The sequence below is a fragment of the Xyrauchen texanus genome, chromosome 39, assembly GCF_025860055.1.
Source record: "Xyrauchen texanus isolate HMW12.3.18 chromosome 39, RBS_HiC_50CHRs, whole genome shotgun sequence".
Lineage (NCBI taxonomy): Eukaryota > Metazoa > Chordata > Actinopteri > Cypriniformes > Catostomidae > Xyrauchen > Xyrauchen texanus.
Genome location: NC_068314.1, coordinates 37,786,528 through 37,810,406, shown reverse-complemented (window position 1 = coordinate 37,810,406; position 23,879 = coordinate 37,786,528). Strand labels below are relative to the sequence as shown.

The following is a 23,879-nucleotide window of genomic DNA, read 5'->3' as shown; positions in this document are numbered from 1 at the left end:
TTATAATGGAGGTCAATGGGGTACATTTTTGGAGGTGTAAAGTCAGAAATGTGACGCTTATAATTTTATAAAAGCACTTACATTAATTCATCTGTTAAAACTCGTGTATTATATGAGCTGTGAAGTTGATTATATCTTAATTTTAGGATTTGTAACGTTACGTCGTCATGGCAACGAAGTTGTATAATTGTCTCTATCTTCACACAGATGTGGTTATTAAGTGATTGACAGTAAAATCATGTTAACACACACATTGTTTATGTCTTGTGTCTATACTTTTGAAACAGTATTTTAATGTTTACAGATTAAACCCCATTGACTTGCATTGGAAGTGTCTCACTGGAACACACGTTTAAAGAAAAGGAGGAACGATGCTGTTGATTGAACTTCACTTGTACTGAACTGGAATATTCCTTTAAGTAGGGCTGTCCTGTAAAATCAGCGAACGTTGTGCAGTGATATTGAACTGTACTGGAACTACTTTATAACCTCGAAAAACATTCCTCAACAGTTATTTTGTCTATTTTTGTTCCGCTTTGCCGAGTGACAGCTTGTCTGCAACAACACATTGAAGACTCGTGACTCTTCCGTCAGCACTCATTAATGCTTTTACTCTCTTACTTCTGGAGCGTTTGTGTTGCAGCACGTCTCATATTATTAGCTCCTCACGATTTGTGCTGAATGAATAAATGCAAGTGAGATGATAGAAATGGTGACGTGTTCCAGTTATAGTAAACATCAGCTCTCTCTGAACACTGTTTGTCCAATCAGATCTTGAGCATTTTGAAGTGTAGAATTCTGTCAATAATATCACAGTATTTCTCTTACATCACCTAATAAACACGTGCGATCTCTGATCAGTTCCTATCTGCTCGACCGGTTCATATTCCAGCGCTGGTTTGAGTTCATATTTCTGTCTGGATTCTGCTTTAGGTGTTTCAGTCACACATTATTCATTTTTACCTGCCTCATTCTACGTATTGCTGCAGTTTTCTGGTAAACACTGGAGTTGCAACAACGACACTCTCAGTGGGGCGTGTGGTAAGTGACTCCAGTCAGGTCTCCTTAGCAACCAAATTGGCCCGGTTGCTAGGGAGGGTAGAGTCACATGGGGTAACCTCCTTGTGGTCACTATAATGTGGTTCTCACACTCGGTGGGGCGTGTGGTGAGTTGTGTGTGGATGCCAAAGAGAATAGCGTGAAGTCTCCACAGTAACGCGCTCAAGTCACGTGATAAGATGCGCGGATTGACGGTCTCAGACGCGGAGGCAACTGAGATTCGTCCTCCGCCACCCGGATTGAGGCGAGTCACTAAACCACCACGAGGACTCAGAGCGCATTGGCAATTGGGCGTTCCAACATTGGGAATTCCATATTTGCTTTTTCTGACACATCAGGTTTAAGGTTGAGAGGTCAGTTTGGTTCAAACTCCACAGAGTATTATCCCTAAAACAGCATCTTTCTGGGAGAACTTTAACTCTCTTTTAGCATCACACAGTGGACATTTCACCTCAAAGCTGCAGCGAGATGTTTAATGAATAGGGCTGTCAATCAATTCACATTTTTAATCAAATTACATACATGGTGTCCCGATTAATTAATCGCGATTAATCACATTTATACATATACAAATATTTGCTGAGAAAGCCCCTCATATAACAATAACTCAATATATAATGATGAAATAATGATACATAGTTATCTTTAAATATTTAAATATTATATATATATATATATATATATATATATATATATATATATTAGTTTAATACTCAATTTTTAAACACATCTTGAGATCTCTTAGATCAGATTTGTGCTCATCAAGTGTTTGAACACAAGAATGTAACACATGTTTGTGTTGTTCTGCTGAAGTGTTTGTTCACTGTATAAACTGTGTGTTGCTCACACAGCTGAAGTTTCACTTACTGCCCTCTGGAGTAAACAGCTGGTACTACAAGCATCTCTCAGGAATCTTCCTTATTACGGTGCGATTAATTGTGTTATTTCTTTATTGCATTATTTGTTGTAAAATGAATCGCACTGAATTAACGCATTCAATCGACAGCTCTAGTAATGAACCAAGAAATGTAATTTTGGAAAATTGTGGGCACAGTCATGTGATTTTCATGAGATCAGACTGGACAGAACTGTGTGATGAGCTGCCAGAGAATAATACTGATGCTGCTTTTCGCAATCAATTCTGTCATCATTTACTCACCCTCATGTTGTTCAAAACCCATATGACTTTCTTAAATAAATAAATAAAAATGAATTAAATAGAAAATGAACGAACCACTAACAAACGCCTTCATCGGACAATGCATCTACGTGTTTAACAGGAAAACTTATAGTTCATATAAAATCATTTTGTTTAATCATTAACCCACAACACTTACTTAGTTAACTCATTTTAACCACTAATAGTTCTAAACACAAATAACTAATTCATTAATTTTCTGTAATAGCATTTGAAACGTTTGAAAAGTGCTGTACTTAAACATTTGACTTTCTTTCTTCTATAGAACACAATAATAGAAGTACTGAATGTACGTGCAATTATAATGAATCTGAAACTTTCAAGCTTTAAAAAGTATTCAGAAGCACCGGAGTCACCCTTCACCAGCTCTATTCCAAGTCTTCTGAAGTCAGATGATAGTGTTGTGTGAGAAACATGTGGGACAAATCGCTCTTTTGGTGAATTGGTTGATCTGAACAATACAAGAAATACCTCCATGTTCCAACATGAGGGTGAATAAATCATGACAGAATTTTAATGTCTTGCTGAAAACGTTCGTTAATGAGTATTTGCACATGGAAACGTCACCTGTGTCCCAGTGGACTTCAGTGATTAGATAAGAAGGTTTTGATGCAGTTGAGGAAGTGTGTTGCGTTACACATTAAATCATAAAACACACAATCACAAACACAACAGGAAAGTGTTTGACCAAGAACCAAGTGACCGATAACACAAACAAAATGGTGTTATATTCACACCTTAGTTACACAGCTTTCAAATTCACAAATGACAAACAGACCACAAATTAGCAAAGTAACAAGAGCTAAAAGATGGCGTTTCCCGACCGGTAATGTGGATATTTCTGGGCACAAAACGTTCTGCTTGCTGCTGTGTCATCGTGCAGTTTATCAGTATAAAGGTGGACATCGATGACATTTAACATTAGATCATATCTGTACAGATGAATGACTCATTTAAACAAACATGTTATTTACTAAACTAAAGCTGTTTCATCTCACTGTCAATATTACCGCTGTGTCTATTAAACACACAAGCAGCTCACTGTAGACTCAGGAAATTAAACACACTCATAAACCTTCAGCAGTCAATATACCCATCATGCATCACTTCAGCAGTCAAAATACCCATCATGCATCACTTCAGCAGTCAATATACCCATCATGCATCACTTCAGCAGTCAATATACCCATCATGCATCACTTCAGCAGTCAATATACCCATCATGCATCACTTCAGCAGTCAATATACCCAACATGCATAACTTCAGCAGTCAAAATACCCATCATGCATCACTTCAGCAGTCAATATACCCATCATGCATCACTTCAGCAGTCAATATACCCATCATGCATCACTTCAGCAGTCAATATACCCATCATGCATCACTTCAGCAGTCAATATACCCAACATGCATAACTTCAGCAGTCAATATACCCATCATGCATCACTTCAGCAGTCAATATACCCATCATGCATCACTTCAGCAGTCAATATACCCATCATGCATCACTTCAGCAGTCAATATACCCAACATGCATCACTTCAGCAGTCAATATACCCAACATGCATCACTTCAGCAGTCAATATACCCATCATGCATCACTCCTGCAGTCAATATACCCATCATGCATCACTTCAGCAGTCAATATACCCATCATGCATCACTTCAGCAGTCAATATACCCAACATGCATCACTTCAGCAGTCAAAATACCCATCATGCATCACTTCAGCAGTCAATATACCCATCATGCATCACTTCAGCAGTCAATATACCCATCATGCATCACTTCAGCAGTCAATATACCCATCATGCATCACTTCAGCAGTCAATATACCCAACATGCATCACTTCAGCAGTCAAAATACCCATCATGCATCACTTCAGCAGTCAAAATACCCATCATGCATCACTTCAGCAGTCAAAATACCCATCATGCATCACTTCAGCAGTCAATATACCCATCATGCATCACTTCAGCAGTCAATATACCCAACATGCATCACTTCAGCAGTCAAAATACCCATCATGCATCACTTCAGCAGTCAAAATACCCATCATACATCACTTCAGCAGTCAATATACCCATCATGCATCACTTCAGCAGTCAATATACCCATCATGCATCACTTCAGCAGTCAATATACCCATCATGCATCACTTCAGCGGTCAATATACCCATCATGCATCACTTCAGCGGTCAAAATACCCATCATGCATCACTTCAGCGGTCAATATACCCATCATGCATCACCTCAGCGGTCAATATACCCATCATGCATCACTTCAGCGGTCAATATACCCATCATGCATCACTTCAGCTGTCAATATACCCATCATGCATCACTTCAGCAGTCAATATACCATCATGCATCACTTCAGCAGTCAAAATACCCATCATGCATCACTTCAGCAGTCAATATACCCATCATGCATCACTTCAGCAGTCAATATACCCAACATGCCTCACTTCAGCAGTCAATATACCCATCATGCATCACTTCAGCAGTCAATATACCCATCATGCATCACTTCAGCAGTCAATATACCCATCATGCATCAATTCAGCAGTCAAAATACCCATCATGCATCACTTCAGCAGTCAATATACCCATCATGCATCACTTCAGCAGTCAATATACCCATCATGCATCACTTCAGCAGTCAATATACCCAACATGCATCACTTCAGCGGTCAATATACCCATCATGCATCACTCCTGCAGTCAATATACCAATCATGCATCACTTCAGCAGTCAAAATACCCATCATGCATCACTTCAGCAGTCAATATACCCAACATGCATCACTTCAGCAGTCAATATACCCAACATGCATCACTCCTGCAGTCAATATACCCATCATGCATCACTTCAGCAGTCAATATACCCAACATACATCACTTCAGCAGTCAAAATACCTAACATGCATCACTTCAGCAGTCAATATACCCAAAATGCATCACTTCAGCAGTCAATATACCCATCATGCATCACTTCAGCAGTCAATATACCCATCATGCATCACTTTAGCAGTCAATATACCCAACATGCATCACTTCAGCAGTCAATATACCCATCATGCATCACTTCAGCAGTCAATATACCCATCATGCATCACTTCAGCAGTCAATATACCCATCATGCATCACTTCAGCAGTTACAATACCCATCATGCATCACTTCAGCAGTCAAAATACCCGTAATGCATCACTTCAGCAGTCAATATACCCATCATGCATCACTTCAGCAGTCAAAATACCCATCATGCATCACTTCAGCAGTCAAAATACCCGTCATGCATCACTTCAGCAGTCAATATGCCCAACATGCATCACTTCAGCAGTCAATATACCCATCATGCATCACTTCAGCAGTCAATATACCCAACATGCATCACTTCAGCAGTCAAAATACCCAACATGCATCACTCCTGCAGTCAAAATACCCATCATGCATCACTTCAGCAGTCAATATACCCAACATGCATGACTTTAGCAGTCAATATACCCATCATGCATCACTTCAGCAGTTAATATACCCAACATGCATCACTTCAGCAGTCAATATACCCAACATGCATCACTTCAGCAGTCAATATACCCATCATGCATCACTTCAGCAGTCAATATACCCAACATGCATCACTTCAGCAGTCAATATACCCAACATGCATCACTTCAGCAGTCAATATACTCATCATGCATCACTTCAGCAGTCAATATACCCATCATGCATCACTTCAGCAGTTACAATACCCATCATGCATCACTTCAGCAGTCAAAATACCCATCATGCATCACTTCAGCAGTCAATATACCCATCATGCATCACTTCAGCAGTCAATATACCATCATGCATCACTTCAGCAGTCAATATACCTATCATGCATCACTTCAGCAGTCAATATACCCATCATGCATCACTTCAGCAGTCAATATACCCATCATGCATCACTTCAGCAGTCAAATATACCCATCATGCATCACTTCAGCAGTCAATATACCCAACATGCATCACTTCAGCAGTAAATATACCCATCATGCATCACTTCAGCAGTCAATATACCCATCATGCATTACTTCAGCAGTCAAAATACCCATCATGCATCACTCCTGCAGATGTGCTGATGAAATGATCCTGTCATCTGCTCCAACGCAACAAACCACTTTCAATATCATTCAGTAATATTTTCATCGAGTCACAGACCACAAGGAACAAAATAATGCAAATAATGAAACAAATGAACCATAGAATCATGCAGAGGTATGATAGCAAAATAAATATAGATGAGAAGACAAAACGCTTCCTATATGTTTTGTTGTTAACGTCACATAGTAGAAGCTCATCAAACTAGATGCCAGCATGGACAGGAAGTGTCACTAGAATCCCATGAACAAATGATACGAGGACAAATAAAAGAAGAGCCAGACAGAAACAGACACATGGCTTGTGTTGAGCTCCGTGTGTTTTGGGCAGTGCATTATTGACTGTCTGTGCAGCTCATGTAATAATGTGTTTATTAAGGATGACAAACGGTTCCGGTTTGCCATGTGGAGTCGCCACTTGATGTCCAGTGTCAAATCTGTGTCCTGAATTGAGAAGCAGTTTGTTATCTGATGCTCTTGTGGTTTTCCTCTCACCATGACTTCTGTTCTGTGTGATTGTTGGAGTTTCCTGTCGTCTGTTCTCCTGTGATTTCATTTAAAACTCTGCCCTTGAAACTCTGCTGGCAAATGAGTCAAGCTGTCTTTCGGCTGCTGTGAGTCTCGCTCTCACCCACACACACATGATGAACTTTAGTTTAACTGTAGAGGTAGAAAGGACGTGGGTGGAGGGTCACATCAAATTACACGAGGTCACGCTTCTGCACGTCATTCACCGACGAACAGCTTTTGGGGTTTAATTGATAGAAATGAAAACTGATTGTGAGTAAACCGGTGCTGAATTGTATCCAATGCATGAATGGAGGTAAAGCACATTTCTTGGCTAAAATGTTTCATGCAGTAATTTACATACAGTAACATTGTAACTCTATTCGAGTCAACAACAATATTTAATATGACAGAATCAACTTGATTAAATCTGGTTACGCCAAAATAATAAATAATAAATAATAATTAAAAAAAAGGGTTTGATCATGTATAAATACGCTTTACTGTAAATGTGAAGTGTGTCGTTTCTGTGTCACCGAATGCAAACACTTGCTCCGTCTGTCATGGGTTGAACAAACAGATTGTCCCGCCACAATCTCACACCAAAGGAACGGAGCTACAGATGGCTTACAGGCTAACGGCACTGCGTTTTATCTGGTCACATCATCATGATCGAAAAAGAACAGATTTGCAGAAGAGAAACATCATTTGTGTGTAAAGAAATAAATAATAATAGAAGGTTGTTTTGATTATAATTCAGTTTTTTCTTTAAAAGGTGGCGAGTTTACAATATTGTGAAAAGGTCCTCAGGGGGTTTATTGTGATTCGGGGTAAATATCGAGGTGATAGTTATTCTGCAAAATGTGTCAAATAATGCAAATAATTCTGAGACAGCAAGATGCTTTTTTTTTTTTTTTTGTACTTTTTTTTTTTTTTTGTACTTTTTTTTTAATGATTTATTTATACGTTTTAAGATACATTACAGACATAACAAACAAACACACAAAAAAGACACTGCAATAAGCAACAATGAACAAATACACTAAAGTTAAAAATAAAAAATATATATGCATATCTAAACAAAAAAATAATATTTATATAAAAAAATTGCAATCATACAATTTTTGGAGTAAAAATGATGATAATACTTATTCAAAATAAACAGTTCAGCATTTCCTGTTCATTTCAATCACATTTGACTTTTCAGAACATGAGTGACTCCAGTCAGATCTCCATAGAAACCAAATTGTCCCGGTTGCTAGGGAGGGTAGAGTCACATGGGGTAACCAAATTGGCCAGTTGTTAGGGAGGGTAGAGTCACATGGGGTAACCATATTGGGCCGGTTGCTAGGGAGGGTAGAGTGACATGGGGTAACCAAATTGGGCCGGTTGCTAGGGAGGGTAGAGTCACATGGGGTAACCAAATTGGCCCGGTTGCTAGGGATGGTAGAGTGACATGGGGTAACCAAATTGGCCAGTTGTTAGGGAGGGTAGCGTCACATGGGGTAACCAAATTGGGCCGGTTGCTAGGGAGGGTAGAGTGACATGGGGTAACCAAATTGGGCCGGTTGCTAGGGAGGGTAGAGTCACATGGGGTAACCAAATTGGCCAGTTGTTAGGGAGGGTAGAGTCACATGGGGTAAGCAAATTGGGCCGGTTGCTAGGGAGGGTAGAGTGACATGGGTTAACCAAATTGGCCGGTTGTTAGGGAGGGTAGAGTCACATGGGGTAACCAAATTGGGCCGGTTGCTAGGGATGGTAGAGTAACATGGGGTAACCAAATTGGGCCGGTTGCTAGGGATGGTAGAGTGACATGGGGTAACCAAATTGGGCCGGTTGCTAGGGAGGGTAGAGTCACATGGGGTAACCAAATTGGCCCAGCTGCTAGGGATGGTAGAGTAACATGAGGTAAGCAAATTGGGCCGGTTGCTAGGGAGGGTAGAGTGACATGGGTTAACCAAATTGGGCCGGTTGCTAGGGAGGGTAGAGTCACATGGGGTAACCAATTTGGCCGGTTGTTAGGGAGGGTAGAGTCACATGGGGTAATCAAATTGGCCAGTTGTTAGGGAGGGTAGAGTCACATGGGGTAAGCAAATTGGTCCGGTTGCTAGGGAGGGTAGAGTGACATGGGTTAACCAAATTGGCCGGTTGTTAGGGAGGGTAGAGTCACATGGGGTAACCAAATTGGGCCGGTTGCTAGGGATGGTAGAGTAACATGGGGTAACCAAATTGGGCCGGTTGCTAGGGATGGTAGAGTGACATGGGATAACCAAATTGGGCCGGTTGCTAGGGAGGGTAGAGTCACATGGGGTAACCAAATTGGCCCAGCTGCTAGGGATGGTAGAGTAACATGGGGTAACCAAATTGGCCGGTTGTTAGGGAGGGTAGAGTGACACGGGGTAACCAAATTGGGCCGGTTGCTAGGGAGGGTAGAGTCACATGGGGTAACCAAATTGGCCGGTTATTAGGGAGGATAGAGTCACATGGGGTAACCAAATTGGCCGGTTGTTAGGGAGGGTAGAGTCACATGGGGTAACCAAATTGGGCCGGTTGCTAGGGATGGTAGAGTCACATGGGGTAACCAAATTGGCCGGTTGTTAGGGAGGGTAGAGTCACATGGGGTAACCAAATTGGCCGGTTGTTAGGGAGGGTAGAGTCACATGGGGTAACCAAATTGGGCCGGTTGCTAGGGATGGTAGAGTCACATGGGGTAACCAAATTGGCCCGGTTGCTAGGGATGGTAGAGTGACATGGGGTAACCAAATTGGCCCGGTTGTTAGGGAGGGTAGAGTCACATGGGGTAACCAAATTGGGCCAGTTGCTAGGGAGGGTAGAGTCACATGGGGTAACCTCCTCGTGGTGGTGATTAGTGGTTCTCTCAATGGGGCGTGTGGTGAGTTGTGTGTGGATCGTGGAGAGTAGCATGAGTCTCCACATGCTGTGAGTCTCCTTAGCAACAAAATTGGGCCGGTTGCTAGGGAGGGTAGAGTGACATGGGGTAACCTCCTCGTGGTGGTGATTAGTGGTTCTCTCAATGAGGCATGTGGTGAGTTGTGGGTGGATCGTGGAGAGTAGCATGAGCCTCCACATGCTGTGAGTCTCCTTAGCAACCAAATTGGGCCGGTTGCTAGGGAGGGTAGAGTGACATGGGGTAACCTCCTCGTGGTGGTGATTAATGGTTCTCTCAATGGGGCATGTGGTGAGTTGTGTGTGGATCGTGGAGAGTAGCATGAGCCTCCACATGCTGTGAGTCTCCTTAGCAACCAAATTGGGCCGGTTGCTAGGGAGGGTAGAGTGACATGGGGTAACCTCCTCGTGGTGGTGATTAGTGGTTCTCTCAATGGGGCGTGTGGTGAGTTGTGTGTGGATCGCGGAGAGTAGCATGAGTCTCCACATGCTGTGAGTCTCTGCGGTGTCATGCACAACGAGTCACGTGATAAGATGCGCCGACTGACGGTCTCAGAAGCGGAGGCGACTGAGATTCATCCTCCGCCACCCAGATTGAAGCGAGTAACTGCACCACCTACTAAATAGTGGGAATTGGGCATTCCAACATTGTGGAGAAAAGGGGATAAAATTATAGATGTTTTAATCATTAAATAATATGTGTTATTAAAGCCTTTTGCCCCCCCAGTTGATGATTTGATTGAGTTTGGTAAATGGCATGAATACAAATGTCTTTTCTTGTAGAGGAACTGAACTACAGGTTACAGAAATCTCCCGAATGAGTTCATGAGAAACTCTTGTGTGTCTGTAGATCCTGTACGAGTGTCCTAAAGCCCAGCGGGAGGTGGAGCTGCACTGGCGAGTGTCTGGAGGGCCACATATAGTCCAGATCCTCAGTATTTATGAAAACATGTATCGTGGGAAAAAGTGTCTTCTCATCATTATGGAATGGTCAGTCCCATCATGCTCAGCGGCCGTAATTAATAAAGCTGCTTGTGTGCCGTGAGAGATAGTCCTGCCCCAAACTCACGGAAAACTATGAAACAAACTGTATAATTGTGTAGAGATCAGATAGCACAATGAATTAGCTAATCAACATTTATAATTTAGAGAAATGGCATCACATATCATCAGTTGTTGATGTCAGAGGTCATAGTATTCTGATCATCTGGCAGATACAGTGTTTACTCCGTGAGTTAAACTGATAAAACACACTCATGATATTTTTATTCATTCACAAAATCTATAATTTTGCAGTTTGGTATCCTGTTGGGCCTCTGCAGTTCATGGTAATATTAATACATTTCAATGTTTGGACTTTTTTGTTGACATTTTTTCCAATAAACAAGTTTAAACTGTGTTTGTTCAACACAACAATACCAGCTCAAAAGCATTTACAGTGAGTGTGAGAATAACGTTTGTTAACATTTATACACTGAAAACCAGCAGTGTGTGTCACTTTCACTCAGCTGGGATAAGAATTCTACTATTGTGTTTGTGTACTGTTGCATTCAGGTGCATAATTACAAATGTTGGCAAAAAGTTATGTTGTGTGTGTGTGTGTGTGTGTGTGTTCTGTCAGTATGGAGGGGGGAGAGCTCTTCAGTAGAATCCAGACCAGAGGAGACCAGGCCTTCACTGAGAGAGGTGAGTTATCTGACACACACACAAACACACACACACACACTCTCTCACACACACACACACACACACACACACACACACACACACAGTTATTTAACTAGTTAGTCGGTTGGTTGGTAACTTAAGTAGTTGATTAATTGGTTAGTTAGTTGGTTGGTTGGTTGGGTGTTTAGTTGGTTAGTTGGTTGGGTGGTTAGTTGGTTGGTTGGTTGGTTAGTTGTTTAGTTGTTTAGATGGGTGGTTGGTTGGGTGTTTAGTTGGTTAGTTGGTTGGGTGGTTAGTTGGTTGGTTGGTTGGTTGGTTGGTTAGTTGCTTAGTTGGTTAGATGGGTGGTTGGTTGGTTGGTTGGTTGGTTGGTTAGTTGCTTGGTTGGTTGGTTGGTTGGGTGTTTAGTTGGTTAGTTGGTTGGGTGGTTAGTTGGTTGGTTGGTTAGTTGTTTAGTTGTTTAGATGGGTGGTTGGTTGGGTGTTTAGTTGGTTAGTTGGTTGGGTGGTTGGTTGGTTGGTTGGTTAGTTGCTTGGTTGGTTGGTTGGTTGGGTGTTTAGTTGGTTAGTTGGTTGGGTGGTTAGTTGGTTGGTTGGTTAGTTGTTTAGTTGTTTAGATGGGTGGTTGGTTGGGTGTTTAGTTGGTTAGTTGGTTGGGTGGTTGGTTGGTTGGTTGGTTAGTTGCTTAATTGGTTAGATGGGTTGTTGGTTGGTTGGTTGGGTGTTTAGTTGGTTAGTTGGTTGGGTGGTTAGTTGGTTGGTTGGTTAGTTGTTTAGTTGTTTAGATGGGTGGTTGGTTGGTTGGTTGGGTGTTTAGTTGTTTAGATGGGTGGTTGGTTGGGTGTTTAGTTGGTTAGTTGGTTAGTTGGTTGTGGTTAGTTGGTTGGTTGGTTGGTTAGTTGTTTAGTTGTTTAGATGGGTGGTTGGTTGGGTGTTTAGTTGGTTAGTTGGTTGGGTGGTTAGTTGGTTGGTTGGTTGGTTGGTTGGTTAGTTGCTTAGTTGGTTAGATGGGTGGTTGGTTGGTTGGTTGGGTGTTTAGTTGGTTAGTTGGTTGGGTGGTTGGTTGGTTGGTTAGTTGCTTGGTTGGTTGGTTGGTTGGTTGGTTGGTTGGTTGGGTGTTTAGTTGGTTAGTTGGTTGGTTGGTTGGTTGGTTGGTTAGTTGTTTAGTTGTTTAGATGGGTGGTTGGTTGGGTGTTTAGTTGGTTAGTTGGTTGGGTGGTTGGTTGGTTGGTTAGTTGCTTAATTGGTTAGATGGGTGGTTGGTTGGTTGGTTGGTTGGGTGGTTGGTTGGTTGGTTAGTTGCTTAGTTGGTTAGATGGGTGGTTGGTTGGTTGGTTGGGTGTTTAGTTGGTTAGTTGGTTGGGTGGTTGGTTGGTTGGTTGGTTGGTTAGTTGTTTAGTTGTTTAGATGGGTGGTTGGTTGGGTGGTTAGTTGGTTGGTTGGGTGTTTACTTGGTTAGTTGGTTGGTTGGTTGGTTAGTTGCTTAGTTGGTTAGATGGGTGGTTGGTTGGGTGTTTAGTTGGTTAGTTGGTTGGTTGGTTGGTTAGTTGCTTAGTTGGTTAGATGGGTGGTTGGTTGGTTGGTTGGTTGGTTGGTTGGTTGGGTGTTTAGTTGGTTGGTTGGTTAGTTGTTTAGATGGGTGGTTGGTTGGGTGTTTAGTTGGTTAGTTGGTTGGGTGGTTAGTTGGTTGGTTGGTTGGTTAGGTGGTTAGTTGGTTGGTTGGTTGGTTGGTTAGTTGCTTAGTTGGTTAGATGGGTGGTTGGTTGGTTGGTTGGGTGTTTAGTTGGTTAGTTGGTTGGGTGGTTAGCTGGTTGGTTGGTTGGTTAGTTGCTTAGTTGTTTAGATGGGTGGTTGGTTGGTTGGTTGTTTGGTTAGTTGGTTGGTTGGTTGGGTGTTTAGTTGGTTGGGTGGTTGGTTGGTTGGTTGGTTGTGTGGTTGTTTTTTGGTTGGTTGGTTGGTTGGTTGGGTGGTTGGTTGTTTGGGTGGTTGGTTGGTTGGTTGGTTGGGTGGTTAGTTGGGTGGTTGGTTGGTTGGTTGTGTGGGTGGTTGGTTGGTTGGTTGGGTGGTTAGTTGGTTGGGTAGTTGGTTGGGTGGTTGATTGGGTGGGTGGTTGGTTGGTTGGTTGGTTGGGTGGTTAGTTGGTTGGTTGGTTGGTTGATTGGTTGGTTGGTTGGTTGGTTGGGTGGTTAGTTGGTTGGGTGGTTAGTTGGGTGGTTGATTGGTTGGTTGGTTGGTTGGGTGGGTGGTTAGTTGGTTGGTTGGTTGGTTGGTTGGTTGGTTGATTGGTTGATTGGTTGGTTGGTTGGTTGGTTGGGTGGGTGGGTGGTTGATTGGGTGGGTGGTTGGTTTATTGGTTGGTTGGTTGGTTGGGTGGGTGGTTGATTGGGTGGGTGGTTGGTTTATTGGTTGGTTGGTTGGTTGATTGGTTGGTTGGTTGGTTGGTTGGTTGGTTGGTTGAGTGGGTGGGTGGTTGGTTGGGCGGTTGGTTGGTTAGTTGGTTTGGTGGTTGGCACATGTTGAGGTAGTTGCAGTAAAGTCATTAACCTCATGTCATGTGTTGGTGTTTTTGGTCATAAGGATGGTAATTCCCATGTCAATCTCAAAAGGCATAATTCCCAAAAAGGGAAACTGTGTAACCTCATTTTAAACTTTTGTGAACTGGTCTGATGTGTTTAGGCAATAATGATGTTGTGTGCTGTTATTATGTTAATAAAAATCTGTGTAATATCGTTCTTCTGTACCCGTAGAGGCCTCAGAGATCATGAGAGACATCGGCACAGCCATCCAGTACCTGCACGACATGAACATCGCACACAGAGACATCAAGGTAACTGTAAATGAATTAATCTGTTCCATGTTTGTCATTGTTCACTATATGATCACTAACACTAACCCTGTCCTCAGCCAGAGAACCTGCTGTACAATAGTAAAAGTGACAATGGGATTCTCAAACTCACAGATTTCGGCTTCGCTAAAGAGACGTCTCTGCACAATCCGTTACAGACACCCTGCTACACGCCCTATTATGTGGGTCAGTATGTCAACAGAGAATGCAGAACAACAATGTGTTTACTCATGTAATCAGTCTGTTTGTGTCTCCAGCCCCTGAGGTTTTAGGTCCTGAGAAATACGACAAGTCATGTGATATGTGGTCTCTTGGTGTCATAATGTACATCCTGTGAGTATAAAGGTTTAGGTGTTATTGTGAATGCTTCAGTTTGAATGTGACCGCTGAGACAAACGCTGATGACAGTGTGGTGCTCATAATGCTAATGTTGCGTGCAGGTTATGCGGGTTCCCGCCATTCTACTCCAACACGGGACAGGCCATCTCGCCAGGTATGAAGCGGCGTATTCGCATGGGCCAGTACGAGTTTCCCAATCCAGAGTGGGCTGAAGTGTCCGAGGAGGGTAAGCTTCATGTACTGTGTATACTGCAAGTGTTGACCAGCAGAGGGCGCTGTCACTCATGTTCTCATTGCCATGACGACGTGATTATGTGTGATATTATTTCTGTTGTGTGTCTCAGTGCACAAGCATCTCTTCTAATGTTTTCCCATTTTTTCCCTGTTATTTTTCTCTTAGTGTTTTATTGAAAGGTTTTTTGCTCAGTTGTAACAGCATTACAATTGCTTTGAGGCAACAATCTAAAAATGGGATTTTATGGAGTGGTACATATGTTATGGATAATATACAGTCAGCAGGTTGTTATCACAAAATAAACCTGACAGGATGATCAGGACCCTGACGTGTAGCAGAGACTCTTGTATATCCCTGAAGGATTTATTTTGTGATAACCGGCTGATTGTGCATTATTCTGCTTATTATACGCTACTAACCAAATAAATAAATACATGCACATTTTATATTGATTTGCGTTGAAATTATGTCATTATATGAGACAAAATACAACTGCAGAACAGCTGAAACCCACCTCCAGTTTGCGTTGGAGTTCTGTTGTGTTTTTGTAAGTTAATAAACGTCTGACTGCTCATTATGCATCTTATTACAAGACTACTTGCCAAATAAACAAATAAATACACATGAAACACTGATTTGAGTTTAAATAATTGTATTATCTTATAGAGATCTCACAGTGATCTGAGAAGCAGGAAAGATGACTTGTAATACCCGGATGAGTGGTTGTTACTGAGAAATATCAGACCACTAGAGGGCGCCATTGATAAATCAGAATAGAGTATTCCAGAGAGCTGTGTAATAATAACACAGTACTTCCTGTGTATGTGTGTGCATTTGTGGTGTGTTGGAAATAGTGGTTAATAAATGCTTTGGATCATTACGCTGTGTTTGTACATTTACTCGGGGTCTCAGTTGTGTTCACATGTTCATACCAGCGCTATGACCCATTATCTAGAACAGGAGTTTTCAAACGTTTTGATGCCAAGAACCCCCAAATATGATGATCCTCTATGTGAGGGACCCGCTGTGTGAGCAAAAGTGTAAACATGATATTATAAAAAAAAATAAAAAAATTACAATTAGGGCTGTCAATCGATTAAAAATGTTAATCGAATGAATTACATGGTGCCCCGATTAATCGTGATTAATCGCATTTACAAATATTTGCTGGAAAGCCCCTCATATAAATATAATTCAATATATAATGATGAAATAATGATACATAGTTATCTTTAAATATTTAAAAATTATATATATATAATAAAATAAAAAATATTCAGATAATTCAAATGTGTTACATTCTTGTAGCAGAAGAGTTGTTAATAAGACAATACAAAAGCGTCTTGAGATCTCTTAGTTCAGATTTGTGCTCATCAAGTGTTTTGAACACAAGAATGTAACACATGTTTGTGTTGTTCTGCTGAAGTGTTTGTTCACTGTATAAACTGTGTTGCTCACACAGCTGAAGTTTCACTTACTGCCCCCTAGAGTAAACAGCTGGTACTACAAGCATCTCTCAGGAATCTTCCTTATTATGGCCCGTGGTCATAGCTATTAATTGTGTTCATTTTTTTAACAGGTTATTTTTTGTAAAATGAATCACACTGAATTAACACATTAAATCGACAGCCTTAATTAAAATACAAAGTGACTTTTATAGTGCCATTTTAATCAAACTAAATACTTATCAAAATGAAAAATATTTTTTTAAATAATAAACATTAATTAATTAATTAATTATTATGGAATAATATTTTTATATAATAATGTTTTGGAATTATTATAGAAAATATTAACTTTTGAATTAAAATGTATTTATGTCACAGTCTGTCTCCCTCATGTTTTTCAAGGACTCTTATTTTGAAGTTTCCCCCTGACTACGTTTCCCAGAATTCACAGCTGTCATCACTTCCATCTGTTCCTCATCCTCACCTGTCTTCCATTCCCTCATTAATTCCTCTGTGTATTTATATCCACTGTTTAGTTCATTGGTTGTGAGTTCTTGAAGTGTTACGGTGTGTTGTAATGGTTAACGTTATTATTTAATGTATCTCTTCAGTACCCAGTGTTACAATTAATGTATCACTTTTCACCATTTATATTATTTCAAAGCAGCTTTAAAGAGAATAGTAAAGTACTTGACAATACTTAATTATTACAATTACGATTTTTTTAAATTCGGTTTGGTTTTAAACTATGATTGTAAAGAGAATAAAATAATCTCTATTAATCTTATGGTTTCAAAACAACGTTTTTTTTTAATGTCACTGATATTTTTCCCCTGATCTAGAACACTGAATAAATCAATCAGTTGTAGAATAGACTAATAATTGTGTCTGTGTGTGCTGGAATAATGTTCTGGAACGTTCTCCTCCTGCAGCCAAACAACTGATTCACCAGCTGTTGAAGACGGACCCCAGTGAGCGAATGACCATTGAGCAGTTCATGAAGCAGCCGTGGATCAATGTGAGTGTGTGTGTGTGTGTGTGTGTTCTTACCCGCCCTCACTCAATCGCAGCATGTCAACACTCACATGTTTCTCTTCATTAGCAATCAATGGTGGTTCCACAGACTCCTCTTCACACCACACGAGTGCTCACCGAAGACTGTGACATGTGGGACGAGGTCAAGGTGAGCTTTACTAAAGGGACAGTTCACCCAAAAATGACAATTCTCATCATTTATTCACCCTCATGTCATCCCAGATGTGTGTGACTTTCTTTCTTCCGCAGAACACAAATTAAGATTTTGAGAAGAATATTTCTGCTCTGTAGGTCCATACAATGAAAGTGAATGGTGACCAGAACTTTGAAGCTCCATAAAGCACATAAAGGCAGCATAAAAGTAATCCATAAGTAATCTGTAGGTCCATACAATGTAAGTGAATGGTGACCAGAAATTTGAAGCTCCATAAAGGCAGCATAAAAGTAATCCATAAGTAATCTGTAAGTCCATACAATGAAAGTGAATGGTGACCAGAACTTTGAAGCTCCAAAAAGCAAATAAAGGCAGCATAAAAGTAATCCATAAGTAATCTGTAGGTCCATACAGTGCAAGTGAATGGGGAACAGAACTTTGAAGCTCCAAAAAGCAAATAAAGGCAGCATAGAAGTAATCCATAAGTAATCTGTAGGTCCATGCAATGCAAGTGAATGGGGACTAGAACTTTGAAGCTCCATAAAGGCAGCATAAAAGTAATCCATAAGTAATCTGTAGGTACATACAATGTAAGTGAATGATGACCAGAACTTTGAAGCTCCAAAAAGCACATCAAAGCAGCTTAAAAGTAATCCAGTGATTTAATCCATGTCTTCAGAAATGATATGATAAGTGTGGGTGAGAAACAGATCAATATTTAAGTCCTTTTTTTACTATCAATCTCCACTTTCACTTTCACATTTAGCCACCTACTGGTCAAAGCTGGAGGTTTAGAGTAAAATTATTGATCTGTTTCTCACCCACACCTATCATATCACTTCTGAAGACATGGATTAAACCACTGGAGTCTTATGGATTACTTTTATGCTGCATTTATGTGCTTTATGGAGCTTCAAATATCTGGTCACCATTCACTTGCACTGTATGAACCTTCAGAGCTGAAATATTGTTCTAAAAATCTTCATTTGTGTTCTGCTGAAGAAAGAAAGTCACACACACATCTGGGATGGCATGAGGGTGAGTAAATGATGACAGAATTTTAATTTATGGGTGTACTGTCCCTTTAATGATTACAAAAGTATTATTACTGTAGCTGTAATACCAGCCAGTATTCTCAAGGGGGAGCCACATAATAGAATTGAAAGAATTCTATTTAGGTCCATTTCAGATTTGACAAGTACTGTACATACACATTTACATGCATCTAAACTCAGTTTTAAAAGATTAATAGAGAATCAAATAAAAATACAAATGTCTCTCTCTCTGTCTGTGTTTGTAGGACGAGTTGACCAGTGCATTGGCCACCATGCGTGTGGATTACGAGCAGGTGAAAATTAAAGATTTGGACGCCTCCAGTAACCCCTTACTGAACAAGAGACGCAAGAAAGCCGCTACAGGAGACAAGAGCGCTGGATCCGGCTGCAGCAGCCAATGAGAACACACATGTCAGTCACATGATGGACGGAAGGGAAGAACACACAAAGGCAGGAATATAGACGTGCTCTCCAAAGAACAACAGAAGAAGAGCAGATGAAACAGATGAGTTATAAAGCAGAACAGCAGACAGGAAGTTGAGCACATTTGTGTTCTGAGAGTGTTTGTATCGAGTGATCTATTGAATAAATGAAACTCTGACCCCAGATCAGCCGTCTCAAACATTCAGGGACCGTCTTATATTTCATGTGCTGTAATACAGGTGTTCTCACAGGTACTTACGGTTGTGATGATTCTTACTGCAAAAGGAACATTATGAGAAGAAAAGTTTTCCTGGAATAATGTTGAGATTTTATGACACACAATATGACATTTTCTTTCAAATGTGTCACTTGAAAACATGCCAGGATCACTTGGCACATGCCCGCTTTGTCGTGAGGCACTGTGGTGTATAAATAGCATGTGCCACACAGAGTTTGGATATAAAGCCAACATTAGTGAGGCCAGTTCCTACTGACCGTATTTCGATCAACCGTGACCTTTGCCCTAGTTTCAACAGCTGACCATTGAGGAATGAGTCACTTTACCGAGTCTGTGATTGACAGTTTTATGACGGGGTCGTGGGAAATTTCAGAGAAAGAAAAGTTAATTGATATAAATGTACAGAATTTGACATTATTGCCATTTGAGATTAATCAATATGTTTCTCTTCAGGTTTATTGATTTGATTGATTGGATAGACACTCAACACTTCTATACGGGCGAGACCGATGGTTTGCCACTTTCTCATCTTCTTTATCATCATGTTTTAGGAATTCTGCTTTATGTAGAACTATAAATAATTTCTGCTGAACACAATGAAACTTAAACATCAGATTAAAAAGAAAGAATATAACATTATTAGTTCTTTTGCACGTCTGAATCATTTGTGCAGTTCTAAACAATATAATTCACATTTGACATGATAGAACATCAGATTCATATTATGAATTATTATATTTCACACATTTGTGCATTTCATTTATTTTGTTTGGAGTTTGATCATATTACACTAAACATTTATTATAAACTTAATACATTGCAATAAATGAATGTAGTTATATAGAAACTATATTGTTTTTTCATATCTGTGTTTTCATGATATTGAAGGTGCATCGGTGCATTCTACAGATCATATTTAAGCATTTCTTTTGTATTTAGTACAATACAAATATCAAAGCTAATTATTTAAATTGTCTTTATAATATTTATCTTAAAACAATCTGATTTTTTGAGGAGGGGTCCTATATTACACCCCTGATCTAAACAGTCTCAATGTTGGATTTTATTGTCATCAGAATAAACAGAATCTCAATCACGATTATTGTTTGTGTTTGTCAGTGTGCTGATAGTGAATGTGACATCACACGTGTGCTGATATACTCAACACCTCCAGTGTCTTAACTCTAAGATTAAGATTTAACTTTATTGTCATTGTGCAGAGTACAGGTACAGGGCCAATGAAATGCAGTTGTTTTCACATATCCCAATTAAACTGGGGTCAGAGCGCAGAACAGCCATGAAACAGCGCCGCTGGAGCAGATGGGGTCAAGGGCCTCGCTCAAGGGCCCAACAGTGGTATCTTGGCGGTGCTGGGGCTTGAACCCCTGACCTTTCAGTCAGTAACCCAGAGCCTTAACCACTGAGCCACCATTATCATGTATTTATTTATTTATTTACCACGTACCTTCATTGCCATAGAATAAATTAAACCACCACATTCAAATTAGAGAGACAAATAAAATCTTTGATTCAAGAGTGTTTTATAGTGATATTTATACGAGTAAAGGGTCATCACATGACTCGTGTCAGTGCTGCAGAACACATTGAAGTCTATGAAGTGAGTGATATTTATACGGGTAAAGGGTCATCACATGACTCGTGTCAGCGCTGCAGAATACATTGAAGTCTATGAAGCGAGTGATATTTATACGGGTAAAGGGTCATCACATGACTCGTGTCAGTGCTGCAGAACACATTGAAGTCTATGAAGCGAGTGATATTTATACGAGTAAAGGGTCATCACATGACTCGTGTCAGTGCTGCAGAACACATTGAAGTCTATGAAGCGAGTGATATTTATACGAGTAAAGGGTCATCACATGACTCGTGTCAGTGCTGCAGAACACATTGAAGTCTATGAAGCGAGTGATATTTATACGAGTAAAGGGTCATCACATGACTCGTGTCAGTGCTGCAGAATACATTGAAGTCTATGAAGTGAGTGATATTTATACGTGTAAAGGGTCATCACATGACTCGTGTCAGCGCTGCAGAATACATTGAAGTCTATGAAGCGAGTGATATTTATACGAGTAAAGGGTCATCACATGACTCGTGTCAGTGCTGCAGAACACATTGAAGTCTATGAAGCGAGTGATATTTATACGAGTAAAGGGTCATCACATGACTCGTGTCAGTGCTGCAGAATACATTGAAGTCTATGAAGTGAGTGATATTTATACGTGTAAAGGGTCATCACATGACTCGTGTCAGTGCTGCAGAATACATTGAAGTCTATGAAGCGAGTGATATTTATACGAGTAAAGGGTCATCACATGACTCGTGTCAGTGCTGCAGAACACATTGAAGTCTATGAAGCGAGTGATATTTATACGAGTAAAGGGTCATCACATGACTCTTGTCAGTGCTGCAGAACACATTGAAGTCTATGAAGCGAGTGATATTTATACGAGTAAAGGGTCATCACATGACTCGTGTCAGTGCTGCAGAATACATTGAAGTCTATGAAGCGAGTGATATTTATACGAGTAAAGGGTCATCACATGACTCGCGTCAGTGCTGCAGAACACATTGAAGTCTATGAAGTGAGTGATATTTATACGGGTAAAGGGTCATCACATGACTCGTGTCAGCGCTGCAGAACACATTGAAGTCTATGAAGTGAGTGATATTTATACGAGTAAAGGGTCATCACATGACTCGTGTCAGTGCTGCAGAACACATTGAAGTCTATGAAGCGAGTGATATTTATACGAGTAAAGGGTCATCACATGACTCGTGTCAGCGCTGCAGAACACATTGAAGTCTATGAAGTGAGTGATATTTATACGGGTAAAGGGTCATCACATGACTCGTGTCAGCGCTGCAGAACACATTGAAGTCTATGAAGTGAGTGATATTTATACGGGTAAAGGGTCATCACATGACTCGTGTCAGCGCTGCAGAATACATTGAAGTCTATGAAGCGAGTGATATTTATACGGGTAAAGGGTCATCACATGACTCGTGTCAGTGCTGCAGAACACATTGAAGTCTATGAAGTGAGTGATATTTATACGGGTAAAGGGTCATCACATGACTCGTGTCAGTGCTGCAGAATACATTGAAGTCTATGAAGCGAGTGATATTTATACGGGTAAAGGGTCATCACATGACTCGTGTCAGTGCTGCAGAACACATTGAAGTCTATGAAGTGAGTGATATTTATACGGGTAAAGGGTCATCACATGACTCGTGTCAGCGCTGCAGAATACATTGAAGTCTATGAAGCGAGTGATATTTATACGAGTAAAGGGTCATCACATGACTCGTGTCAGTGCTGCAGAACACATTGAAGTCTATGAAGCGAGTGATATTTATACGAGTAAAGGGTCATCACATGACTCGTGTCAGTGCTGCAGAACACATTGAAGTCTATGAAGTGAGTGGACCAGTGATTGTCTTTCCTTTTTCTCCCCTCATGAGTTTGCATCCCTGTAATTTGTTGTGGCATGGCAATAACAAATCTACAAATTACAAAAGTAGGACATTTGTTGTGTTTTCATCATCCATTTAGCGCTCTTGCCACCTGTGACCCCACACAGTGTAGCCGACCTATGCAATATGTTTTTTTTTTGTTTTTTTTGCATAGTTGAATTTTCAAACAATATAAGTAAACACGCTACTAATACGGACAGAAAACATGGACAAGTTCTTGAAAAGGAAAGATATTGATGATGGTTAGCCTGTGTGGGACAGTGGTGTGCCATGGCAGTAAAAGGTTGGGAAACAGCTGTAATGAATGTGATGTTTCCTGAGCTCACAGCTCTGTCTGTAAATACATAACGGATGTGTTCAATCACACAGGTGAAATCTGTGTTAAAAGCAGAAGCGCTGCAGCTTACAGCAGGTCAATGTTCTTAATGTACAGCCGAAGAATAGTGTGGAATTAAAACACTCTTGAATCAAAGATTTTATTTGTCTCTCTAATTTGAATGTGGTGGTTTGATTTATTCTATGGCAATGACTATCATATTCATATAACCTGGTACATGGTAAATAAATAAATACATGATAATACAATGATACTTTTGTTGGTGCAGACTTTTTTTTCTGAATCTAAATCATACTTCCATACATTTAACAGCACTATGGTGGGATCATGATACAGAGATGGTATCAGATATTAATACCATGTTACTTTTATTAATATATGCCATGTTCATATACAATGGCATTTACGTGATACTCAAAGTACTTCAAAGAGATTTATGGAATGGTACAAAAACAAAAACAAAACTTTGTATTGTTGTATAGACCTTTCCAAAAATATAATACAATTAATGAATGAAACTAATAAATAATTACTCACTAATAAATATATATGAATAAATAAATGATAAATTCTGCATATTTAAGCAAAATTTGAGCTTTTCCTTTCAAATCTGTAACGAATGAACTCGTCGATGACTGTGTGACATATTACTGTGTAATAACTATTGCATAACACTATCAACAGAAACTTTCACCCAATTCCTTGTAGTGGAAAGTGGGCGTGTCCACACGCGCCTCCCTCGCTGCGATTGGCCGCGCTGCGTGTCGATCAGTGGGCGTGTGCGCT

General features: G+C 40.4%; 1 protein-coding gene across 1 annotated transcript in view; it reads left to right on the top strand.

Moving 5' to 3' along the window:
* Positions 1 to 20,351, top strand: part of LOC127632734 (MAP kinase-activated protein kinase 2-like) — a 24,628-nt gene extending 4,277 nt beyond the window's left edge. Inside the window, exons 2-10 of the mRNA XM_052111478.1 lie at positions 10,670 to 10,809; positions 11,441 to 11,505; positions 14,234 to 14,313; positions 14,391 to 14,517; positions 14,589 to 14,664; positions 14,772 to 14,896; positions 17,286 to 17,371; positions 17,456 to 17,536; positions 18,843 to 20,351. Of these exons, the coding sequence (XP_051967438.1) occupies positions 10,670 to 10,809; positions 11,441 to 11,505; positions 14,234 to 14,313; positions 14,391 to 14,517; positions 14,589 to 14,664; positions 14,772 to 14,896; positions 17,286 to 17,371; positions 17,456 to 17,536; positions 18,843 to 18,998 (936 nt within the window). The 3' untranslated portion in view covers positions 18,999 to 20,351. The remainder of the gene's footprint in view (positions 1 to 10,669; positions 10,810 to 11,440; positions 11,506 to 14,233; positions 14,314 to 14,390; positions 14,518 to 14,588; positions 14,665 to 14,771; positions 14,897 to 17,285; positions 17,372 to 17,455; positions 17,537 to 18,842) is intronic.
* The last annotated feature ends 3,528 nt before the right edge of the window (positions 20,352 to 23,879 follow it).